Source organism: Carassius gibelio, chromosome A14 (assembly GCF_023724105.1).
Source record: "Carassius gibelio isolate Cgi1373 ecotype wild population from Czech Republic chromosome A14, carGib1.2-hapl.c, whole genome shotgun sequence".
Lineage (NCBI taxonomy): Eukaryota > Metazoa > Chordata > Actinopteri > Cypriniformes > Cyprinidae > Carassius > Carassius gibelio.
In genome coordinates, this window is record NC_068384.1 from 10,722,959 (window position 1) to 10,742,635 (window position 19,677).

General features: G+C 39.6%; 1 protein-coding gene across 4 annotated transcripts in view; it reads right to left on the minus strand.

The window, feature by feature from the left end:
* LOC128027469 (dystrophin-related protein 2-like) overlaps window positions 1-19,677 on the minus strand; it is a 147,083-nt gene that overhangs the window by 3,746 nt on the left and 123,660 nt on the right. For all 4 annotated transcript variants that reach the window (XM_052615121.1, XM_052615119.1, XM_052615122.1 and 1 more), the window contains 3 exons: window positions 5,631-5,696; window positions 3,161-3,301; window positions 1,492-1,729 (listed from right to left, as the gene is read on the minus strand). In XM_052615121.1, the coding sequence (XP_052471081.1) occupies window positions 1,492-1,729; window positions 3,161-3,301; window positions 5,631-5,696 (445 nt within the window). The remainder of the gene's footprint in view (window positions 1-1,491; window positions 1,730-3,160; window positions 3,302-5,630; window positions 5,697-19,677) is intronic.

Here is a 19,677-nt window from a genome sequence, read left to right on the forward strand (position 1 = left end):
GTACAAATATTGTAATACTGCACATAGCATTCACGTTTTCTCTACATATACTGTACAAAGCTTGTGCATACCCACAGATGTTCAGAACTGTATACTAATAAATAGTATAATCAGTATATACTGTTCAGTATGCAGTTTATAAATATGCAGTTTAAATAACAAAATACTATTGTTGGGTTCTTTGATGAGAATGCCGTCAAATCTCCAAACTTCTGTTTATCAACCTGGGATTTGGCCCCTTTTCCATACATTACAAAAATGGTGTATTTTTTGAGGGATGAAATAAACTGATAAGAATCAAGAGAAGACTCGCTTTTTTCCATTTCACAGGGAGATGAGTTGATTGAGGCTGTTTGCATGAATACCTCAAATTTATTCCAAGTTAAACTCTTTTATCGCCTTACAGAGATGTCCACAGAGGTAAGACTGTAACTTTCCCAGTGACTTTCTAGGGATCTCCACAGTCCCTGAACATTATTGCTTCCCCCATGACACATCTCTTGCTCATTTTTTTAGGTCTGTTCCTTCCCTCTATTTCCGTCTAATTCCTTTTCTCCTCCAGCCTCAGTGTTTTTGCTCTGCTCTCTCATTCCATCCAGCCTGCCAATCATATCTCTGCAGCACTACCTATCTTTTATCTGCACAACCACCTCTTTTCCCATTCACTCAGCACCGCCTGAGCTTTTCCCCTCAGCCTGCTTTCTGTCTTTCTTTGACTAAAGAAAAGGATTTTTTTTCTGCCCACTCTATTCTGTCATCTCACTCCTCAAGCTCTATGTACGTCAGCTAAAGAAATGACTTACCCTCTACCTTCTCCACTTATATGATTCTATCTCTATCAATGGTTTTCTTCCCCATATATAATCTCTCTCTCTCTGAGTCTTCTTTCCCATCTTTGCAATTTACCAGAAGGAATTCACCAGAATTTAGTGTGTTTTCCTGCACTCTCTTGTCCTCCATCTCTTTTCAGGTATCAACAGCTTTCCACATCTCTTCTCCTATCCCCCGAGACAAGTCTTTTCTAGTTCCTTGTCTCCTTGTCCTTTCTGAACCAGCGTTAGTAAGCATCTCTTGCCCCACTTTTACCCTTCTACGTATGATACATCAAGGCAGTGAATTATACGGACTATCCTCATCTCTTCCATCACATCCCTACACTTTTTGCAGAGAGCTTCGAATACATCGTCTTCCTCCCTTTTCAGGGAGGTCCCTTTTCAGTATATTTTGTAAGCCTATCTTTATTTCTCTCATAGTGGCTGTTTTTAAAGCTCAAAATATTCCTTCAAGCCCATAAACATTTAACATTAAACTCACCAGTGAAGAAGGCCCTGATTTACCTGTCCATGTCCCTCCTTGTACAACTCCCTACGCATCATTCCTTCACTGTTTCTATCATAATAATCTATTCTGGCTAACACTTTAGTACTCACTGTGGGCATCCCGGTCTTTTTTAAAGTACACAGGCATATGTTTATATCTCCTAAATTTCACCTGCAGCAGTAATTCTCTGAGTCGATGTAGCTGGGACTCCAGTTGCTTGTTGTGGTCCTCCAGAATCTGCATGCGCGTCTCCAGACGGGTCTTGTGCTGTCGAAGGATTCGAGCTTCAGCTAGGAGCTCCTCGTCCTGCTGTCCGGCCGGTGATCCTGGACCTGACTCCAGCAGCTGGGGCGATGCTGCTGCCTCTTCATGCTTCCACTTCAGCCGCCGATACTCGCCCTGCAGCACCCTGCGGGAGAGACGACACCATCATCATCATCATCATCATCACCATCATCATCACCATCATCATCATCATCATCATCATCATCACCATCATCATCATCACCACTATTGCTTTATTGAGATCATCACCATTTACAAGTCATTATATATATAACATCTAGACAAATTTAGTTTCTTTACTAAATTTATATATATATATATATAATTGTATATTGTATATATTTACCATATATACAAAAAAAAGAGAAATTGCTATTATAACCCTGTAAAATAAAATCCAGTTGAATGAAAAAAAGACAAAAGAAATAACCCAAAATGGGTGTTTAAGAAAGCAGCCATCACTCAGCTCTTTCTATCCTAATAATGACAGCGGGAAGCCCTGATTTATTCAGGAGGTTAAGGTTGCAGATCCCCTGCAGACACTAACAATTAATCTTATTTTATTGACCTATTACTCACCTATAACAAAGCAAGACCACATGAGAGCATGACTTAAAGGTCAGGATTTACGCTCAAGACAAAACTCATAAATGACTCAGCTGGAACAGTGGCCTCTGGGATGAAATGAAACGGTAGATGTTTGAAGCTGTTTTAAGGTCTAAAGAACACACCTCCATCATTTAAATTAAAATTAAATAAAATTCATGCATTTAGCAGACGCTTTTATCCAAAGCGACTTACATTGCATTCAAGCTAACAATTTTCTCCTAACATGTTCCTGGGACACAGGTCAAAAGATCACAGTTTTTGACCCAGACTAACCGTTATAATCATAATAGTTTCCACAGTTTCCCGGCAACACATTTTTATCTCAGCAAATTAAAAATGATTAGCTCTATCTTAATCCTCTGAAAAGGTTTGAAATGTAAAGTGCCAACACAAAGTGCAGTCGATCACAGCCAGAAACTGAAAGTCTCAGTTACAAAAACAAAGCATTTTACCCCCAATCGTTTAAAACAAGACCAACGTAACCCTCAGTGAAACCATTTTAATAAACTATTTTAATATTTATAAACATCCTTAAAACAAGAAGCATTTACTTAAGAAACAAATGTGCATAACATAATACCATTATAAAATAACAACTTCATAAAATAGAATTTTATATAATTATAATAATAAATTAAAATTATTATAACCAATTTTTTATATTTATAATGCAAAATATATAGTTTTGTTGTCTGGTGGACAATAAAACAAGCAAAAATAAAAAACACCAGCTTTCGTTGAACTAATAACTAAAAAAATGAACTAACAACTAAAAAGCATCAATTAGCATCACTATCATGTTTTGCATGATTAAATATCATTCACATGTTCTTCAAAGAAAATAAAAACAATCAAGTTATTTTTGGAAATCAGATTAGTGTTGCGCAATTTGCATATTTCAGCTTCAAGTGTGAAAGTGTGAACATGCCCCTGGCTGTGCCCTCACCTGTTCTCGTTCTCCAGGCGCTGGAGGGTGTGCTGCAGCTCTTCTCTGTCCTGGCAGTCCAGGTGGGCCAGCAGGTGGCTGTGGGGGGAGTCCTGCTCGAGGGCGGGGCTGGAGTGACGTAGGAGGTACTGATCTTCATCCCTGAGTCCCCCCACACAGGAGACAGTGCACACTGAACACATTAGCGGTGCCACACAGCAGCAGCAGCAGACAGACACACAGTGCCAAGCGTGCACACAAAGCAGCAGGTTCATAAGCCAAAAGCACACAATGCAGCAGCAGCAGCATATCAACACAGAACACATGCACACATATTCTGCATAAACTGGCGTCGTTAGAGTGTATACAAACACAGACTAATGCACACAATCATCAATAAAACAAACAGCAGCATAGAGTCTGAACAAGTGGCGATCACAAACACACACACTTCTAGTAATCCTAGCACTCTCCATGCCATAAAACACAAAAAGCTAAATAGGCACAGCTAATATACAGGCACACAGGATGAGCAAAAAAACTAATTGCCACTAGACACAGGAGGCACTGTAATAATCACGGCTCTCACATTAGTCACATCAATAATAAAAACTAGCGGTTTTCATGCACTCTTCTGTAATTATAGAGGTGCCATTACATGGGCCATCAGTAAACAAAGGCCACTTATAGACCACTGGAAGAGCAAGATTAGGTAAAAACCACTGAAATGGCACATTATGCCCTGTCAAATAAATATAATACATTACTCACAGTCTCTCTCTGCCTTCTAAAGGAACAGTTCTCACAAAAATATAAAGTTGAGATTAACTCATTCTTTTCCTAACGGGCACTACTTGCAAAAGTCGCTAAACATTTCCCTATTTTAAATTAATAACATTTTCAACTAAAAAGTAAATATACATAGAATCTAGTTATGTTAATACATTTGGTTAAATACAATGGTTAAAAATATTACTTTATTAAAAAGCTTTATTTTATGATATTATAAAAAATATATATTATTTAATTGTTAAATGCGCTTTAAACTGTGTTTAGTAATTTTGTAAATAAATTAATAAATCAAATCAAGCTTAATAATGTCTTCCTCAATCTCATTGCATAAAAAGTTGTCATGTGATGAATCTGCATTTTTGCAGATAGTAGCAAGTAGTACCTGTTTTTATTAACTGATATTCAGCACTTTTTACACCCACTACAGAGAAATCTCTACCTAACCAGAAAAAAAAGAAACAAAAGAGGATGCCGATGCCTTATTTGATGACACCGGACCCAGACAATCTCATAAAGGCGATCTGCTAGATACCACCATAATAAAAAAAAGCACAGAATGCAGCTCAGTGTGTTACAATTATATAAGAAAAGGAATATTTTTAACCAAATATTATTTGATTTACATGGACACAAATTTAAATACAAATTTTGCAATAAAAAAATCACACATTTCCAGTAAGTCTTACTAAATTGTGTTCAACTTGAATCATGCCGAACAGATGTCTGTTTTAAGCAATATGTTAATAATTCCTTGATTTGCTTAACAAACATGTTTATAGTGCATTGTTTTCAGCATGTTTACTGCTAAGTTTAGAGCAGCAATAATTAGTCCAGGTTTCTTTCAGTTAAAACATCCCAGACATGCATTTTAGTCTGAGACTAGGCTTAAGTCTTGTCTGTGAAACTAGGGGTGTGTGTTCAAAAGTGTGACTGAACTTCTTTTTTATTTTTCAGATAATCTGGTCACTTTTAACAGTTGGGATGAATATTACCTGTGTGTAACAACATACATTTTAGTGTGCTCCTCACGCAAGGTTATTGTAATGGCTTCATATAATACAGTTATGTGTCTTGTGAAACACTTTTATCATGGTTTAATGGTCATTCTGCATTGCTTTTTAAAGCTGGATAACTCATTGTAATTGCACTGAAAAGAGATTCTTTGTGTTTCATGGCGGAAAGAAAATCAAAAGCCTTGAAATGACATGAGGACGAGTTCATTTTTGGGTGAACTATTCCTCTAAATGTCCTTCTTGCTCTCACTCATGCACATACACAAGAGTCATTTCCAGCACAAAAGATGCACAGCCATGACTCTGGGCTGTGATGATCTGACCTCTTTTATAAGTTTGGATTTTCTTAGGGCTCACCTAATTTCACCTACATATGCTCATATTTCAGTGGCTTGACATCTTGTTCGGTAGCATTTCAACAGCTCAACTAACTAACTCTCTCTCTCTCTGTCTCTCCTGTCAGCATCCAAGCCAGCTCTATTCATTCCTACTGTTGTGCTCATTAATCACACAGTCTTAATAAATACGACACAAGGTGAACGTGGACTTTTTTTTATTAATGTGGCTGCCCAGTCACACCAAACATGAAAGCATGCATGCATGGCCATGTGCACATCCACACACCCATGCATGAGGACTTAGCAGCCGTGACAGATTCGAGTGTGTGTGGGAGGTGATGTACTCACAAACTTTCATCCGGAGAGAGACTGTCGGTGAAAAAGGAACAGTTCTGGTTCTCCATTTCTGCCAACCTGAAAAGAACGAACAAACGAAATGAAAATGTCACATTACGGAACACGGGTCAAAAGGCAAAGTCACCATGCACTGTAATTTGTTTGCTGTGGCAAGGACAGTGGCTTCAAACGCAAGATGCGGAAGAATGGAATAGCACACGTTGGCAGAGGAAAAGAAGATGACATCTGTGACTCATCACGACATCTCAGTGACTGCGGAGGAGACACCATAAAGCAGTTTCTCCGAGCTAAAAATCACATGCTGTTATCCTACCCTGACTTTTCAGATACCGTGCGCGAATAACCTGGGTGGCAATTTATCATGCAACCGCCGAAGCTGTGCCTCACGGCTTCACCCTCTTCTTTCTCTCTCCATGACAAAGCCAGGGGAGAATCTGTTCCCCTTTCACTTCATTTGTCACATGAATTTTTATGACATAAACACCTCTCCTGGGTACTTTCACTCATATACCTCGCAAGTTTGCATTCCTTGCCACAAGTGGCATGGTAAAAAAACAGAATATAAAAAAGATCTTCTTCATGCATCACAGATTACGTGGCATACAACTGACATGCCATTGCCCCAAAAGTATACAGTATGAGTGCTTTACTGTCCGCTGCAACTTTAGTGCTTGTGACAACCTAAAGCCAAATTAAAGCTAAAATGATCAATTTCTATGTATCTAGCTGCACCGAATGAAACTGCAAATGTAATGAAAGTAATACAGTTTATTTTGTGGCCATATTGAAATAATATTCTCTATATAGGCGATTGTAGAGATCCTTTGAACTTGAATGCAGAAAGAATGAAATCAGGCTTACATTTCAACAACCTACACTACCGTTCAAAAGTTTGGGTTCGGTAAGATTTTTAAATGTTTTTGAAAGAAGTTTCTTATGCTCACCAAGTCTGCATTCATTTGATAAAATACAGTAAGAACAGTAATATTATGAAATATTATTCAAATGTAAAGTTACTGAAAGTAATTTCAAGTCATTTATTCCTGTGATGGCAAAGCCGAATTCTCAGCAGCCATTACTCCAGTCTCCAGTGTAAATCATTCTAATATGCTGATTTGGTGCACAAGAAACTTTTTATTATAATTATCAGTTTAAAACAGATGTTCTATTTTTTTCAGGATTCTTTGATGTTTAGAACAGCATTTATTTGAAATAAAATCTTATACTGTGAATTAAATGCATCCTTCCTGTAAAACAATATTTAGTTAAATATAAATAAATAAATAATCTCATTGACCTCAAACTTCTGAACGGTTAGACGTAAAATCAGCAACAAAATAAGATGATGACTGGTATAAATTATGTTTCTTCAGCTTGTTAAAACTGAGTAATAAATGAAACATTTCAGACTAGTCCAAAATTATTTCTGTAGAACTTTTCACATTGCATACGGTTTCAAATTACAGTAGTTTTCGAGAAATGTCTTGCAAAATCTGTCTCTAGAACAGGGGTGTCCGGTCCTGCAGAGTTTAGCTCCAACAAGCTTCAACACACTTGCCTGGAAGTTTCTATGGAGTCTAAAGACCTTGATTGGGTGGTTCAGGTGTGTTTTATAAGGGCTAAAGCGAAACATTGCAGTGCAGTGGCCTTCCAGGAATAGTTTTGGACACCCCTGCCCTACAATGTCTTCAGTCTATGCCACAGTTCACTATTGCGCTCCTTTTGTCAACTTTGTCAGTGCAACAAATTGCACCTCAACCTTTTTCAGAATGCAACAATATATGAAAGTGAGTTTGCATGGCTAGAAGGTTCACCCTGTGCCACTAGCAAAATTCTGTGTGTCACCCAGAACAGACTAAATGAACCCAGCACAACAGAGGTGTTTTCAACACAACAGAGAGCTACAATGGTCCCTGTGCTTACCACTAACAATGCAGAGGTGAACAATGCTCTGCCCTCTCCCTGCCTTGGCTTACTCTTAGGTGTGAGACTGGGGAGATTTCCCTACCTTACCAGGACAGCCTGTGAATTAGCAACAATAGAAGAGCCTCTACAGAGGCTGTAATGAAGAGTGCTAAGTGCATTCATGTCGTGTTCCTAGGAAAGCTGCCAGAGAAAGCTCTGAATTGCAGACTACAGAACACACATGCAGGGATGGGGCTGCCTTAGAGAATAACAGAAAGTCAATACACATTCACCCACCAGGTGTCCTTCAGCCAATGACGTTGGCACTGGCTGTCCTGGTTAACCCCTCCGCCTGGCTGGGACGACTCCTAATTGAATCCCCTGAAACCTCCATCAGCTAGATCCAATCAAATGTGTTACTAGGAACCGCTGATGATGTTACCGATTCTGCGGTGCGAGGTCAAATGGAGTTTGCAGTTATACACACGTCTTTGTAGTTGGCTAAATGGGCTTCTCAGCGTGTGGTTAGAGTGGTCTCTTATTGAGAGAAAAAGAGAGGTTACAAATACAGATCAGCGAGTACATGACAAACTATTTCCTCCTTTGAGAAGGCCTGTCTTGAAATGGACATCGTGTGTTGAGATTCAGAACAGTGGTTCGGCCTTTCTGATAGCCGTCTGTTCTTCAGATGAAAGGTTGTCAGTACAGAGCACTTACTCTGCCATATCCAAGCAAATCCACCCCTGTACGTCGAGTCTAGAACATCAAATGCCAGTGGATTTATTCTCCCACCCCCTCAATGTTGAGGTCCTTCAGTCATTACTCTGGATTAGCCTAAAACACACATACAATCTCCGTTCCTTTGCCTATGATGTTCTTCCTCTGCACTCGTCCCACAGATACCACATCTGAAACATCTGACAAGAATTTAATTTTCTATTAGAGTTCAAAGCCAGTCTTGGCAATGTCGGAAATAAATAATGTGCCACCTCATTTAGCACATGCTCTCTATCGTTCATATTCTGTGAAGGACAGAACTATCAGATAAAAGTTAATGAAAGTGATTTTCCAATGGGCTTCCAAAGCCAAGTGGATTTTAAATTTTTATGAAAGCATCTTTACAGTAATACATCACTTGTCTTTTCTTGTTTAGCTGACATTTAGATCAAGTCTAATAATTTTAAGAATGCATAAATGCACAAAAGCAAGGGCATCAATGAAAAGCTTGAGAGTTTTCTGAAAGCATGTTCAGATACATCAAACATTAACGTGCAAAGACAGAGTGAGGAATTAAATGAGAATGAATGACAGCTGTTGCATATTAGCATGTTTTTCATTCGTCAGAAATGTTTTAAAGGCAACATTTAAGTAAAGAAATCAGGCAAATCAGATAATGCCACAAATAATTGACAGTTATCACAATTCGTGATCAAGTAAATGTATAAATGGATCCAAGAAAAAAAAATTTGGAGATAAAATTAATCTTCATTGGGTTCAAAGCGGTAAAAATTGCTCAGATAATATTAAACAATTCATGATCAGTATTGCAAATAATAAAAACATTTATAGTGTAAGCCATCAGCCCATCAGATTGTATATACTGTATTTTATCATGTAATTTGTATCCAGTGATATGTACAGTGAAAAAAAAAAAAAACTGGTGACAGTTAAATAAAAACAACAAATATTGTTTTGAGCAGGAACAACTAACGCAGACAGTACTGATGTGTGTTGGGAAACCAGAGAGAGAAATAGAGAGAAAGAGAAAGAGAGAGAGAGAGAGAGAGAGAGAGAGAGAGAGAGAGAGAGAGGAGACACATTTTGTGAATTAAAAAGACAAGACAAGAGGAAGAAGTGGGATATGGTAAGTGATTGATATTAGGGAGAAAAGGGGGAAATGAAATAAGACACATTGAAAAGCAAGAGCAGAAATCTAGCATATGACAGAGGAGACATAAATGAAGACAAAAGGACAGAAGCAGAGAGAGAGAGAGTGGTCTATTTGTAGAACAGACAAGAGCTGCAGCAGGGTGTGAGCTGAGACAGCTGGCAGCACAGTGTGGTAGGGGAGGCTAAGGGCTGATCTTTATGTATGCATGTGCTTGTGTGTATTTAGGTAATAATAAAAATAATATAAAAAATAATGTTTTATTCATATAGCACCTTTCAAACACCCAAGGACACTTTACATAAGGTAAATAGAAACAAGAAAACAGAAAAATACAAGTGTAGACAAATAGTATACACCATGAACAACCAAGCAGCAGGGAGAGATGCAATAATATGCACTTTACAGACGAGTTATAAAACAAACATAAAGCAGAAAATTAAGGCAAGCTATCAAGGAAAAAAAAAATATAGTAAATAAGTGAGTTTTGAGAGCTGTTTTAAAGACAGTGTAGCAGAAATGAGTCAAATCAGACAAATCAAAGAGTCTATCAGAGCTGTGTGCATTGAAACATGAGCTGAATTCCTCAGGAAGTCATAAATCAGTTCTAGTGCCACAGGAACCAAACAAGATAACCAACCAACCAACTTGTTCACACAACAGCTTTCAACATTAACACCAATAGAACAATTATTGACAATTTTAATTCAAAGAAGAGATTGTCAAATTTATTGTTCGTGATTGGAATGCAACGCTGGACATCACATGTAAACCCAGGAGATCAAGTTAAATACTTGCATTGACTTCCCCCCCCAGCCAGTGAAACCAGACTGAAATTCCTAAGGGGGAAGGGCTTTAAACCTTTGTCTTCACAGAAAAGTCCTTTGCCAGAGAATGGCAAAGAAACCCTTTTTATACATTATATATGGACCAGAATGAACTCAAAAAAGACTTATGAATGAATCATTCTATTGCTTAACTCCATATTCATTTACGTGTAACCCACACATTTGACTATCATGTTATAATCACTTATCGTGTATGTTTTCTTTAAATGACTATGGTATAGCTGAAGGGTACATAGTCGTGTTTGATATGTGTGTGATTGAATTTTCTTGCTTGATATTGCCCTGACAATCATTTATTTGTAAAATATATCATAATCATGTTATAGGAATCATGTCCAAAATTAGACCCTGTGAGGCAAGAACCACATGCTTGGTAAGATAAACAAATGATTTATGATACCCAAGACTCAAGAACATATCTGATTGGTCAAGGCAACATTTGAGGGGTGGCCAACAGGAAGTTTTAAATACTTTGGACACGATGTAATTTCGCTTTTAGTCATGCCTTGCTTTTAGTTCTAGTCTAGCTGCTGCTATTAGCCATGTCGGCTTTTAGTTCCAGCCTTGCTCGTGCTATCAGTCATGCCTGCTCTTAGCTTTTAGCTTGTAGCTTTGCTACCTAGCTTTAGCTATAAGCATCTAGCCATGCGGTTAGTCGTCATTGTTCTTTGAGCGCGGTTCCAGCGTGCCTGCCTGCTGCTACGATACCACGATGAAAAAGAACACAACCTAGTCTCGTCAAACTTTATTTCTTTTCTTTTCCGTTTGAGAGTTTCGTGTTCTGAGTTAAGTTTTGTAACGTCCATTCAACTTCAACCAGCGAACACGACTCTGCACTTTCAGCCAACGCCCAACAACCACGGGCTTCCCAAGACGTCACTTCACTACTGAACTTCCAGCCAATCAGCGACACCGGGATACCCCTTTCAACTGGAGTCCCTTTCACAGCAAACGAAGGCAACGTACTCCCAGATATTTGTTGTGCTGGTGTATCTAATATAATTTTAACCCCATTGAGGAACTCAATGCGAGCGCTAAGTACGTGATTGATGGTTGTTCATGTCTATGCAATTTAACGTATTGCTGTTAACTTGGGATTCCATATTTCCATTCTCTTAAACTCATCTTTCCCTAACTTTCGACCTTCCTGCAACTTGTGTGAATGTGTGCGTGCGTGCGTTTATGTGTTAGATTAGTTTATATGTCTTAGATTTATCTAATAAAGCCTTATTCATATTGAAAAGAGAAGTATCTTGTGTTTTGTGCTTACAAGTTAATGTCTTAAACTGTCGATCTTGTTACTGTGCTAATTGATAGTGTTTTCACTATAGTTTGGATATTAGTATCCAGCGCAGATTTGATGTTAAACGGCTCGTTCACTGAACCGCAGGCGCGTCTCCGTGAGCAGCCGTGAAACAGTGATTCTGTTCAAATTCCCTTTAAAATCTTAAATGATTCCCTTTGAGCTAAATTGACCTGTTTCCCTTACATTTATAATGGTGGAGAATGCAGGCAGTTTAACCTAAATTGTGAGCATAAACCAAGTTATTTAATCTTTGATTTTGCTAAAGGAATGACGGATGAAAAGCTTCCGAGACCTGAGTATGTGTGTGTTTGCGTGACGTAAGCAGCGCGCGCCCTCCCGCTTGAATGAAAGGAGCTAGAGGAGACTTTAACTCGAGTCCGTCTCCCCTTCGTTAACAGCAGTAAGTGAACTTAAAAGTAAACATCTGAGATCGTACAATAAGGTAGAAATTGAGCGTGTTCCTCATTTGTGTAATGCCTTGTTTTATAGCTGATTTGATTTCACTGCGTGTTCCAGTGTCTCAAACGCTATCTCAGTCACTGTTTGCTGAACGGAGCTAAACTGTTAGTGTTTCAAAAGGGATATAAATCGGTGAATAAAGAATAGTTTTGAGCGGGTTCCTCAATCTATTTATCAAAGTCCCCGTATTCATATTTCATATAGTTTGATTGCCAGTGCGTGTTCCACTGCCGAATCAAATTTGATATTCTACTCCCCTAAATTAACGTTAAACATTAGAGAACAATGTTTGCCCATTTGTATCCGTTCACAAAGTGAATGCAATCTCGCGTAACACTGCGTGTGTCCGAGAGTAATTTGAATGGGAGTGTTTTAAAAGCTTGATCAAGTAAAGTTTAACTGTGTACCAACAGCGAAGGAAAACTTTTATGTTTGTGTCCAGAAAAACTGGCACGGAGATTCAAATTGCTGAGATTGATATAACTGTGTTCCCTTAACTACAGCAGGAAGCTGCTATTTGAATTAAGATAAATTTAACTCTATACAAACTGAGAGTTTAAGTGCCACATCGCAAAACCAACTGAAAGGCGGTGTTGTTATTTGTACAGTGTTGAAATGAGCCGACATTTCATGTAACATGCTTAACTGTATTTGCAACAATGCAACGATTCATGTGCTGATCCACTAGAATGTGTTTTGGTTGCCATAGTGACGACCGTGACCCGGAAGCCTAACGTACTTCCGGAGCAACTCTGAACTGTGCACGCGCAGCGCACAAACTCTGCGGTGTCGCTAAGCTAACGAAACCATTGCATTTACATTGAAGTCTATACTAAAGCCACTAGCCTCAAAGGTTAGCCGTTAGCATTACCATCCAGTGGTAGAATAATGTGTGTTTGGGCAACGCTGACGTGATTTAACCATTTTCAACATCTTAACTAACACTTGTTAGTCTCTTTCTTTTTATCGCTCTGTTTTCTCACTAGACCACTTATTTTCATTTTACTAGAAAGGGAAATACTGACTCACAATTATTAATTGTCAAATTGAAATTTAATTGAAACATTAAATTTATTTTGAATCATTTAAAATTTCCCTTTCAGATCATTTCATATGATCTTTTATTTCTAGTATTCTCTTTTGGGTCTAATTATTTTAGGAATGAATAAGCCTTGAACTTTGGAAGTTAAAGTAAACTTATTCTTCCTAATTTATTTATCACCCATCTGAATATATGCTATTCAGACCTTTACTTATTTGAATGCGTTTTACCCCTCTTCCTGTTTTGGTTATACACTTAACCACTATTGTTTTACGTATTGATTTCCTCTTTTTAATTTCATGTTTGCATATTTTGCCCATTTATTAATTTTTTTAATTTTCCTATTTCTTACCATTCCTTTTGTGTATCCTAGCCTGGGAACAACAAACCTGAGCCCTAAAAGGAGACATTGTTATCCCTCACTACGAGTTCAAATAAATTAGAAAGACAACCCTCTTTCACTTAAAGTTTATTTTGTTTGATTAGTTGTGCAGCAACTAACACAACGCTCTCCTTGTAGTTGAGATAACCGCTACTGAGACTTACCATCTCCGTCCTCTCTCTCCTTTACTTTCCTCTTCTCTTTTTACATTTGTAGGACATGTAAGAACCATCAATCAATTCTAAGTGAAGTAAATACACAATCGTGCCAAAGACGACGAATCATCCTTATGAATTTGATTGTAATCATCCTCTCATTTGTTCTTTCTAACCTCCCTACATTTGGAAACGCAATCCAAGTTTTAGCATCTCATCCAACGTTGAGATCAATTTAATAGAGATACGTGTTGAGCAACTGTCGCCTCGCTGACTCCCTGGTGAGCGGTCCAACTGAAAGGCGTACGGTGTCAATCCTGTCAGACTAAGAAAAGAGATATCAGAATTATTATTGTATTCTTTTGTCCAAAGCAAGAAATATAATAATATTGTTTATGTTTTTGATAACATTTAATTGGAAAAAAATAATTTTCCTCATTTGAAAAACAGACATTTTGCTTGTCATTTGAATTTGTTTTTCACCTCTTTCTCTCTTTTCCTCTTCCTCATTAGAGTGACAAAGTCTTCGCATCTCTAGTCTACTTAGACACCCTGAGACCAACACAGTCATCACCACATTTCACTAGTGGTTCACAATCACTGATACAACACTTAGTTGTCCCACCACACATAGGCTTTTACTCCACACAGATCTGTGTCAGTCTCTCTTCTTCCCAGCGTGCCAACATGCCGCAGACTGCAGACCCCATTTCCCATGGGGAAGATGTGAACATTTGGCTGAGAGGCATAACAGACAGCCTCACTCCAAAGACATTTGAACTGTTATTATTTTTAATAATAATCCTAATCCTGAGAAGATTCCTGACACAAGATTCAAGCCAGAACAACAACCACGAGGAGCTAGTCAAGATCACGAGCTCACTAAGCTATGCCTTCACAACCCAGCTGAAACTGAGCGACAAGCACATCACCCACCTTCAAGAGGAGCTGACACGTGCTCAACATCGCATAGACAAGCTGGAAGTGAAAGTTCAAAATCAACTCAAAGCACCCAGCGAGAGGGAGCAGGATACAACAGAACAAGTTATGAAGCTCCTAGCAGCCCTGGCAGCAGCTCAGCTCGACCAGCAACATACAACGGCTGCTCAGAAAGACCTGGTAAACAGACTCCAGTATGCCAAACAGCTACTAGAGAAAGCCAAGATAGACATCAGAAACAAGAACTCTGAAATCAGTGCTTTGAAAGACCACCTTGAAAGGTACAGAACTGAAATGGACAATCTGACCCAACAACTAGACGATACCAACGATGAGCTCTACATGGTCAGAAAAGAACTCCAAAATGCTTACAAGCACAAACAAGAGCCAAGGAAAGAGAAACCTCTCTTAGCCTCATCACTGCTGAGCAGAGCAGAGTCCCACGTCCAAGAACTGGCATATGACGAAAGGAGCGAAGGGCCACAACCCAAAACCTCACCTGCCTTCGCCACACAACCCTTTCCTGCCAATGAAAGAAAACCTCCCGTCCAAGGCCTTGAAGCTGCACACGGGATGACAATCAAAGACCTCAACAAGCTGTCTGAAAACATCAGCAGGTTCAACCCGGACTCCACAGAGAGCCCCGACATCCAAGCTTACCTGCGAGATATCGAATTTCACCTGGAAGTGAGACCTCATGTGACTGACAGAGACTGGTTATACCTCCTTAGAGCCACGTCCAGTTACGAGGTACGAAACTTTCTAGATCGACAGCCCAGTCAAACCAAGTCAAACTACCAGCGACTTCGTGAGGTCCTGATTAAAGAGTTTACAGACCCAGAGTCTGAACATGGACTGTTAACTGCCTTGGAAACCAAACAAGGTCGTCAAGAGACTCCACAAGCTTATTACAACCGACTCCAACAAGCCTACTTTGGTGCACACAACAGCCCTGACCTTGAAGAGGATGTGAACTTCAAAAGCCTCTTCCTAAGAAATCTGCACCCTGGAGTCAGTCACCATCTAGGTGTCATGGCCTGTCCGAACTCCATGACCATCCAACAGTTGCGTGACCTAACACAGAAGGCCTATAACAAGCAGAAGGTGGCCTCAAAGAAAGGTAACAAAACATCCACACTCTTGAAATCTGTCAACAAAGACTCAAGCCTTGCACTGGATGACACCCAGTGGCATACCAACACCAGAGTCTTCCATCAAGAGCACAGAGAACGTGACGCCCATATCCACGACCGCTTTCAGCCCAACTGCTGGAAAAATCCATGGGACCAGCCACGCTTCTCAAGAAACCAAAAGGATAACATCTGGAAACCTAACCAGAGATCCAAAGGTAATCACCTGACTCATCCAAGAGCAACTCGTGTGGGTAAGCGATAACAAAACCCACCTCAGCACCACTCAGACATGCACAGTGCTGAGTATGCACAAGAACATAACCGCTTACCATTAGAAGACACGGAACAAGTCATGGAACAACTAAGAGAGTTCCTTCAAGACAATTTACATGCATATGACCACAAAGTTGAGTCATGCTCGCTGTGACCAGCGACAGAACGGAAGGCCGGTGATCACCTGGTGCACCACATCAGAGATGACAAGCACCTGTTCAACAACAACCCAGAATGAACAAGTCTTTCACGGCCAACTGTTGATGAAAAATCTGAGGTACTAAAGGACATCACCTCAGTCACTAACAAACTGTCAAATGAACTCCAACTCCAAGTTCCAAATTCCCTGTCTGTGCAACAGCAACCACCAGAGCACAGAAGGTCAGAAAGTCTGCTACAGCCAGAAGGCATCACAAGAAGAATGCAACATAGGAGACAAGTTTTGCAACTCAGCTTCACACAGCCATGCCAAACTGCCTCCGACTGTCTGCCAAAGAACTTCCTGCCTTGCTGGACTGACCCCTCATTAGACCATGGACACGCCCTCATCCAAGCCAAAGATGCAGAGAGCCAGTCTTCAGTGACATGCTAGAAAAAGGGGGAGACAACACAGACTTGAACAGATCTGACCACACATGCACTACACCAGTAATACACAACATTACCTACACCCAGAGGTAAACACATCTACTGATAACACAGTCAACAAACATATTCTTCCCACAGGTAGAATATCCAACTTTTAGCGTAACAAAGTTACACATACCCACCATGAAGAAACGTGCAGCCATCCTCACAATAGGTAGAACACCTGACACTAAGTTAAGGTTCACGACACACTAGCTGCACCTGACATCCTAGCTCAATAGTAGTTGTAACACATGCTAGGAAAACCCACAGCAGCCTTGTTTTGTTTTGTTCTTCTTTTACCTATCCTTCTCCTTCCCCTCTTTCCTGAGTAGGTGAAATGCCTAGACACCCTGCGAGGGTTGAAGGTCTGATATTAGGATTGACTCGCAACACCTAATATCCGCCAGCCACTCTAAACTGAATGGAAGCCAGAGAGCTCCATGCATGATAGGTCAATCCATTGAATTGAAAATGAAATTACTAGAAAACTAATGGTAAACATGTAAAGTAAGACAACCTAGAAGAACCAAACAAAGTTAACCACAAATTTGATTGATGAATCAAAATAAAAACAATTTCCAAGACCATCTAAACTATCCTCAATGTGCTAAACTACATTGACTAATTGAACTTAACCACGTGTACCTAAATAACCTGATGCCTGCACCAGTACAGTAACTGTCATGGAGGTGTTGTCTTGCTGTTTGCTGTGTTTGTCTGCTTCTTCTGCCTTTGTTTCTCCAGCGATCGACGATGTCTTCACCTAAACACCTCGCCGATCGAAAGGGGGATATATGTAGCAGAAATGAGTCAAATCAGACAAATCAAAGAGTCTATCAGAGCTGTGTGCATTGAAACATGAGCTGAATTCCTCAGGAAGTCATAAATCAGTTCTAGTGCCACAGGAACCAAACAAGATAACCAACCAACCAACTTGTTCACACAACAGCTTTCAACATTAACACCAATAGAACAATTATTGACAATTTTAATTCAAAGAAGAGATTGTCAAATTTATTGTTCGTGATTGGAATGCAACGCTGGACATCACATGTAAACCCAGGAGATCAAGTTAAATACTTGCATTGACTTCCCCCCCCCAGCCAGTGAAACTAGACTGAAATTCCTAAGGGGGAAGGGCTTTAAACCTTTGTCTTCACAGAAAAGTCCTTTGCCAGAGAATGGCAAAGAAACCCTTTTTATACATTATATATGGACCAGAATGAACTCAAAAAAGACTTATGAATGAATCATTCTATTGCTTAACTCCATATTCATTTACGTGTAACCCACACATTTGACTATCATGTTATAATCACTTATCGTGTATGTTTTCTTTAAATGACTATGGTATAGCTGAAGGGTACATAGTCGTGTTTGATATGTGTGTGATTGAATTTTCTTGCTTGATATTGCCCTGACAATCATTTATTTGTAAAATATATCATAATCATGTTATAGGAATCATGTCCAAAATTAGACCCTGTGAGGCAAGAACCACATGCTTGGTAAGATAAACAAATGATTTATGATACCCAAGACTCAAGAACATATCTGATTGGTCAAGGCAACATTTGAGGGGTGGCCAACAGGAAGTTTTAAATACTTTGGACACGATGTAATTTCGCTTTTAGTCATGCCTTGCTTTTAGTTCTAGTCTAGCTGCTGCTATTAGCCATGTCGGCTTTTAGTTCCAGCCTTGCTCGTGCTATCAGTCATGCCTGCTCTTAGCTTTTAGCTTGTAGCTTTGCTACCTAGCTTTAGCTATAAGCATCTAGCCATGCGGTTAGTCGTCATTGTTCTTTGAGCGCGGTTCCAGCGTGCCTGCCTGCTGCTACGATACCACGATGAAAAAGAACACAACCTAGTCTCGTCAAACTTTATTTCTTTTCTTTTCCGTTTGAGAGTTTCGTGTTCTGAGTTAAGTTTTGTAACGTCCATTCAACTTCAACCAGCGAACACGACTCTGCACTTTCAGCCAACGCCCAACAACCACGGGCTTCCCAAGACGTCACTTCACTACTGAACTTCCAGCCAATCAGCGACACCGGGATACCCCTTTCAACTGGAGTCCCTTTCACAGCAAACGAAGGCAACGTACTCCCAGATATTTGTTGTGCTGGTGTATCTAATATAATTTTAACCCCATTGAGGAACTCAATGCGAGCGCTAAGTACGTGATTGATGGTTGTTCATGTCTATGCAATTTAACGTATTGCTGTTAACTTGGGATTCCATATTTCCATTCTCTTAAACTCATCTTTCCCTAACTTTCGACCTTCCTGCAACTTGTGTGAATGTGTGCGTGCGTGCGTTTATGTGTTAGATTAGTTTATATGTCTTAGATTTATCTAATAAAGCCTTATTCATATTGAAAAGAGAAGTATCTTGTGTTTTGTGCTTACAAGTTAATGTCTTAAACTGTCGATCTTGTTACTGTGCTAATTGATAGTGTTTTCACTATAGTTTGGATATTAGTATCCAGCGCAGATTTGATGTTAAACGGCTCGTTCACTGAACCGCAGGCGCGTCTCCGTGAGCAGCCGTGAAACAGTGATTCTGTTCAAATTCCCTTTAAAATCTTAAATGATTCCCTTTGAGCTAAATTGACCTGTTTCCCTTACAACAGTCTGGAGTGAGGAAATAACCTTGTGGTAGTTCATTCCAGAACTTGGCAGCAGTAACGCAGAAAGCCCTACCAGCCACACTAGTTAGCTGGAATTTGGGTACTGTAAGCAAGTTTTCAGAACTAGATCTCAAAGTACGGGCAGGGACAATTAATTCTTGAAGGTAGGAAGGTGCTTATCCATGAGAGGCCTTGAAAAGTAAAACGAGAATCTTAGGGTGCTTTCACACTAGCACTTTTGGTGCGCACCCGGGTTCGATTGACGTCAGAGTTCAGTTCGTTTGGATGATGTGAACGCTGTCTTCCGTACTCGGATGCGCACACGCAAACCGTACCAAATCGCGGAAGTGAAATGCTTTTAATGACAAATTATTTGATGAAAATGTGTGTTTGTGTGTGTGTTTCACTCACTTTTCTGATGAGTGTGACTGACGCGCTGCAAGCAGAGAGTT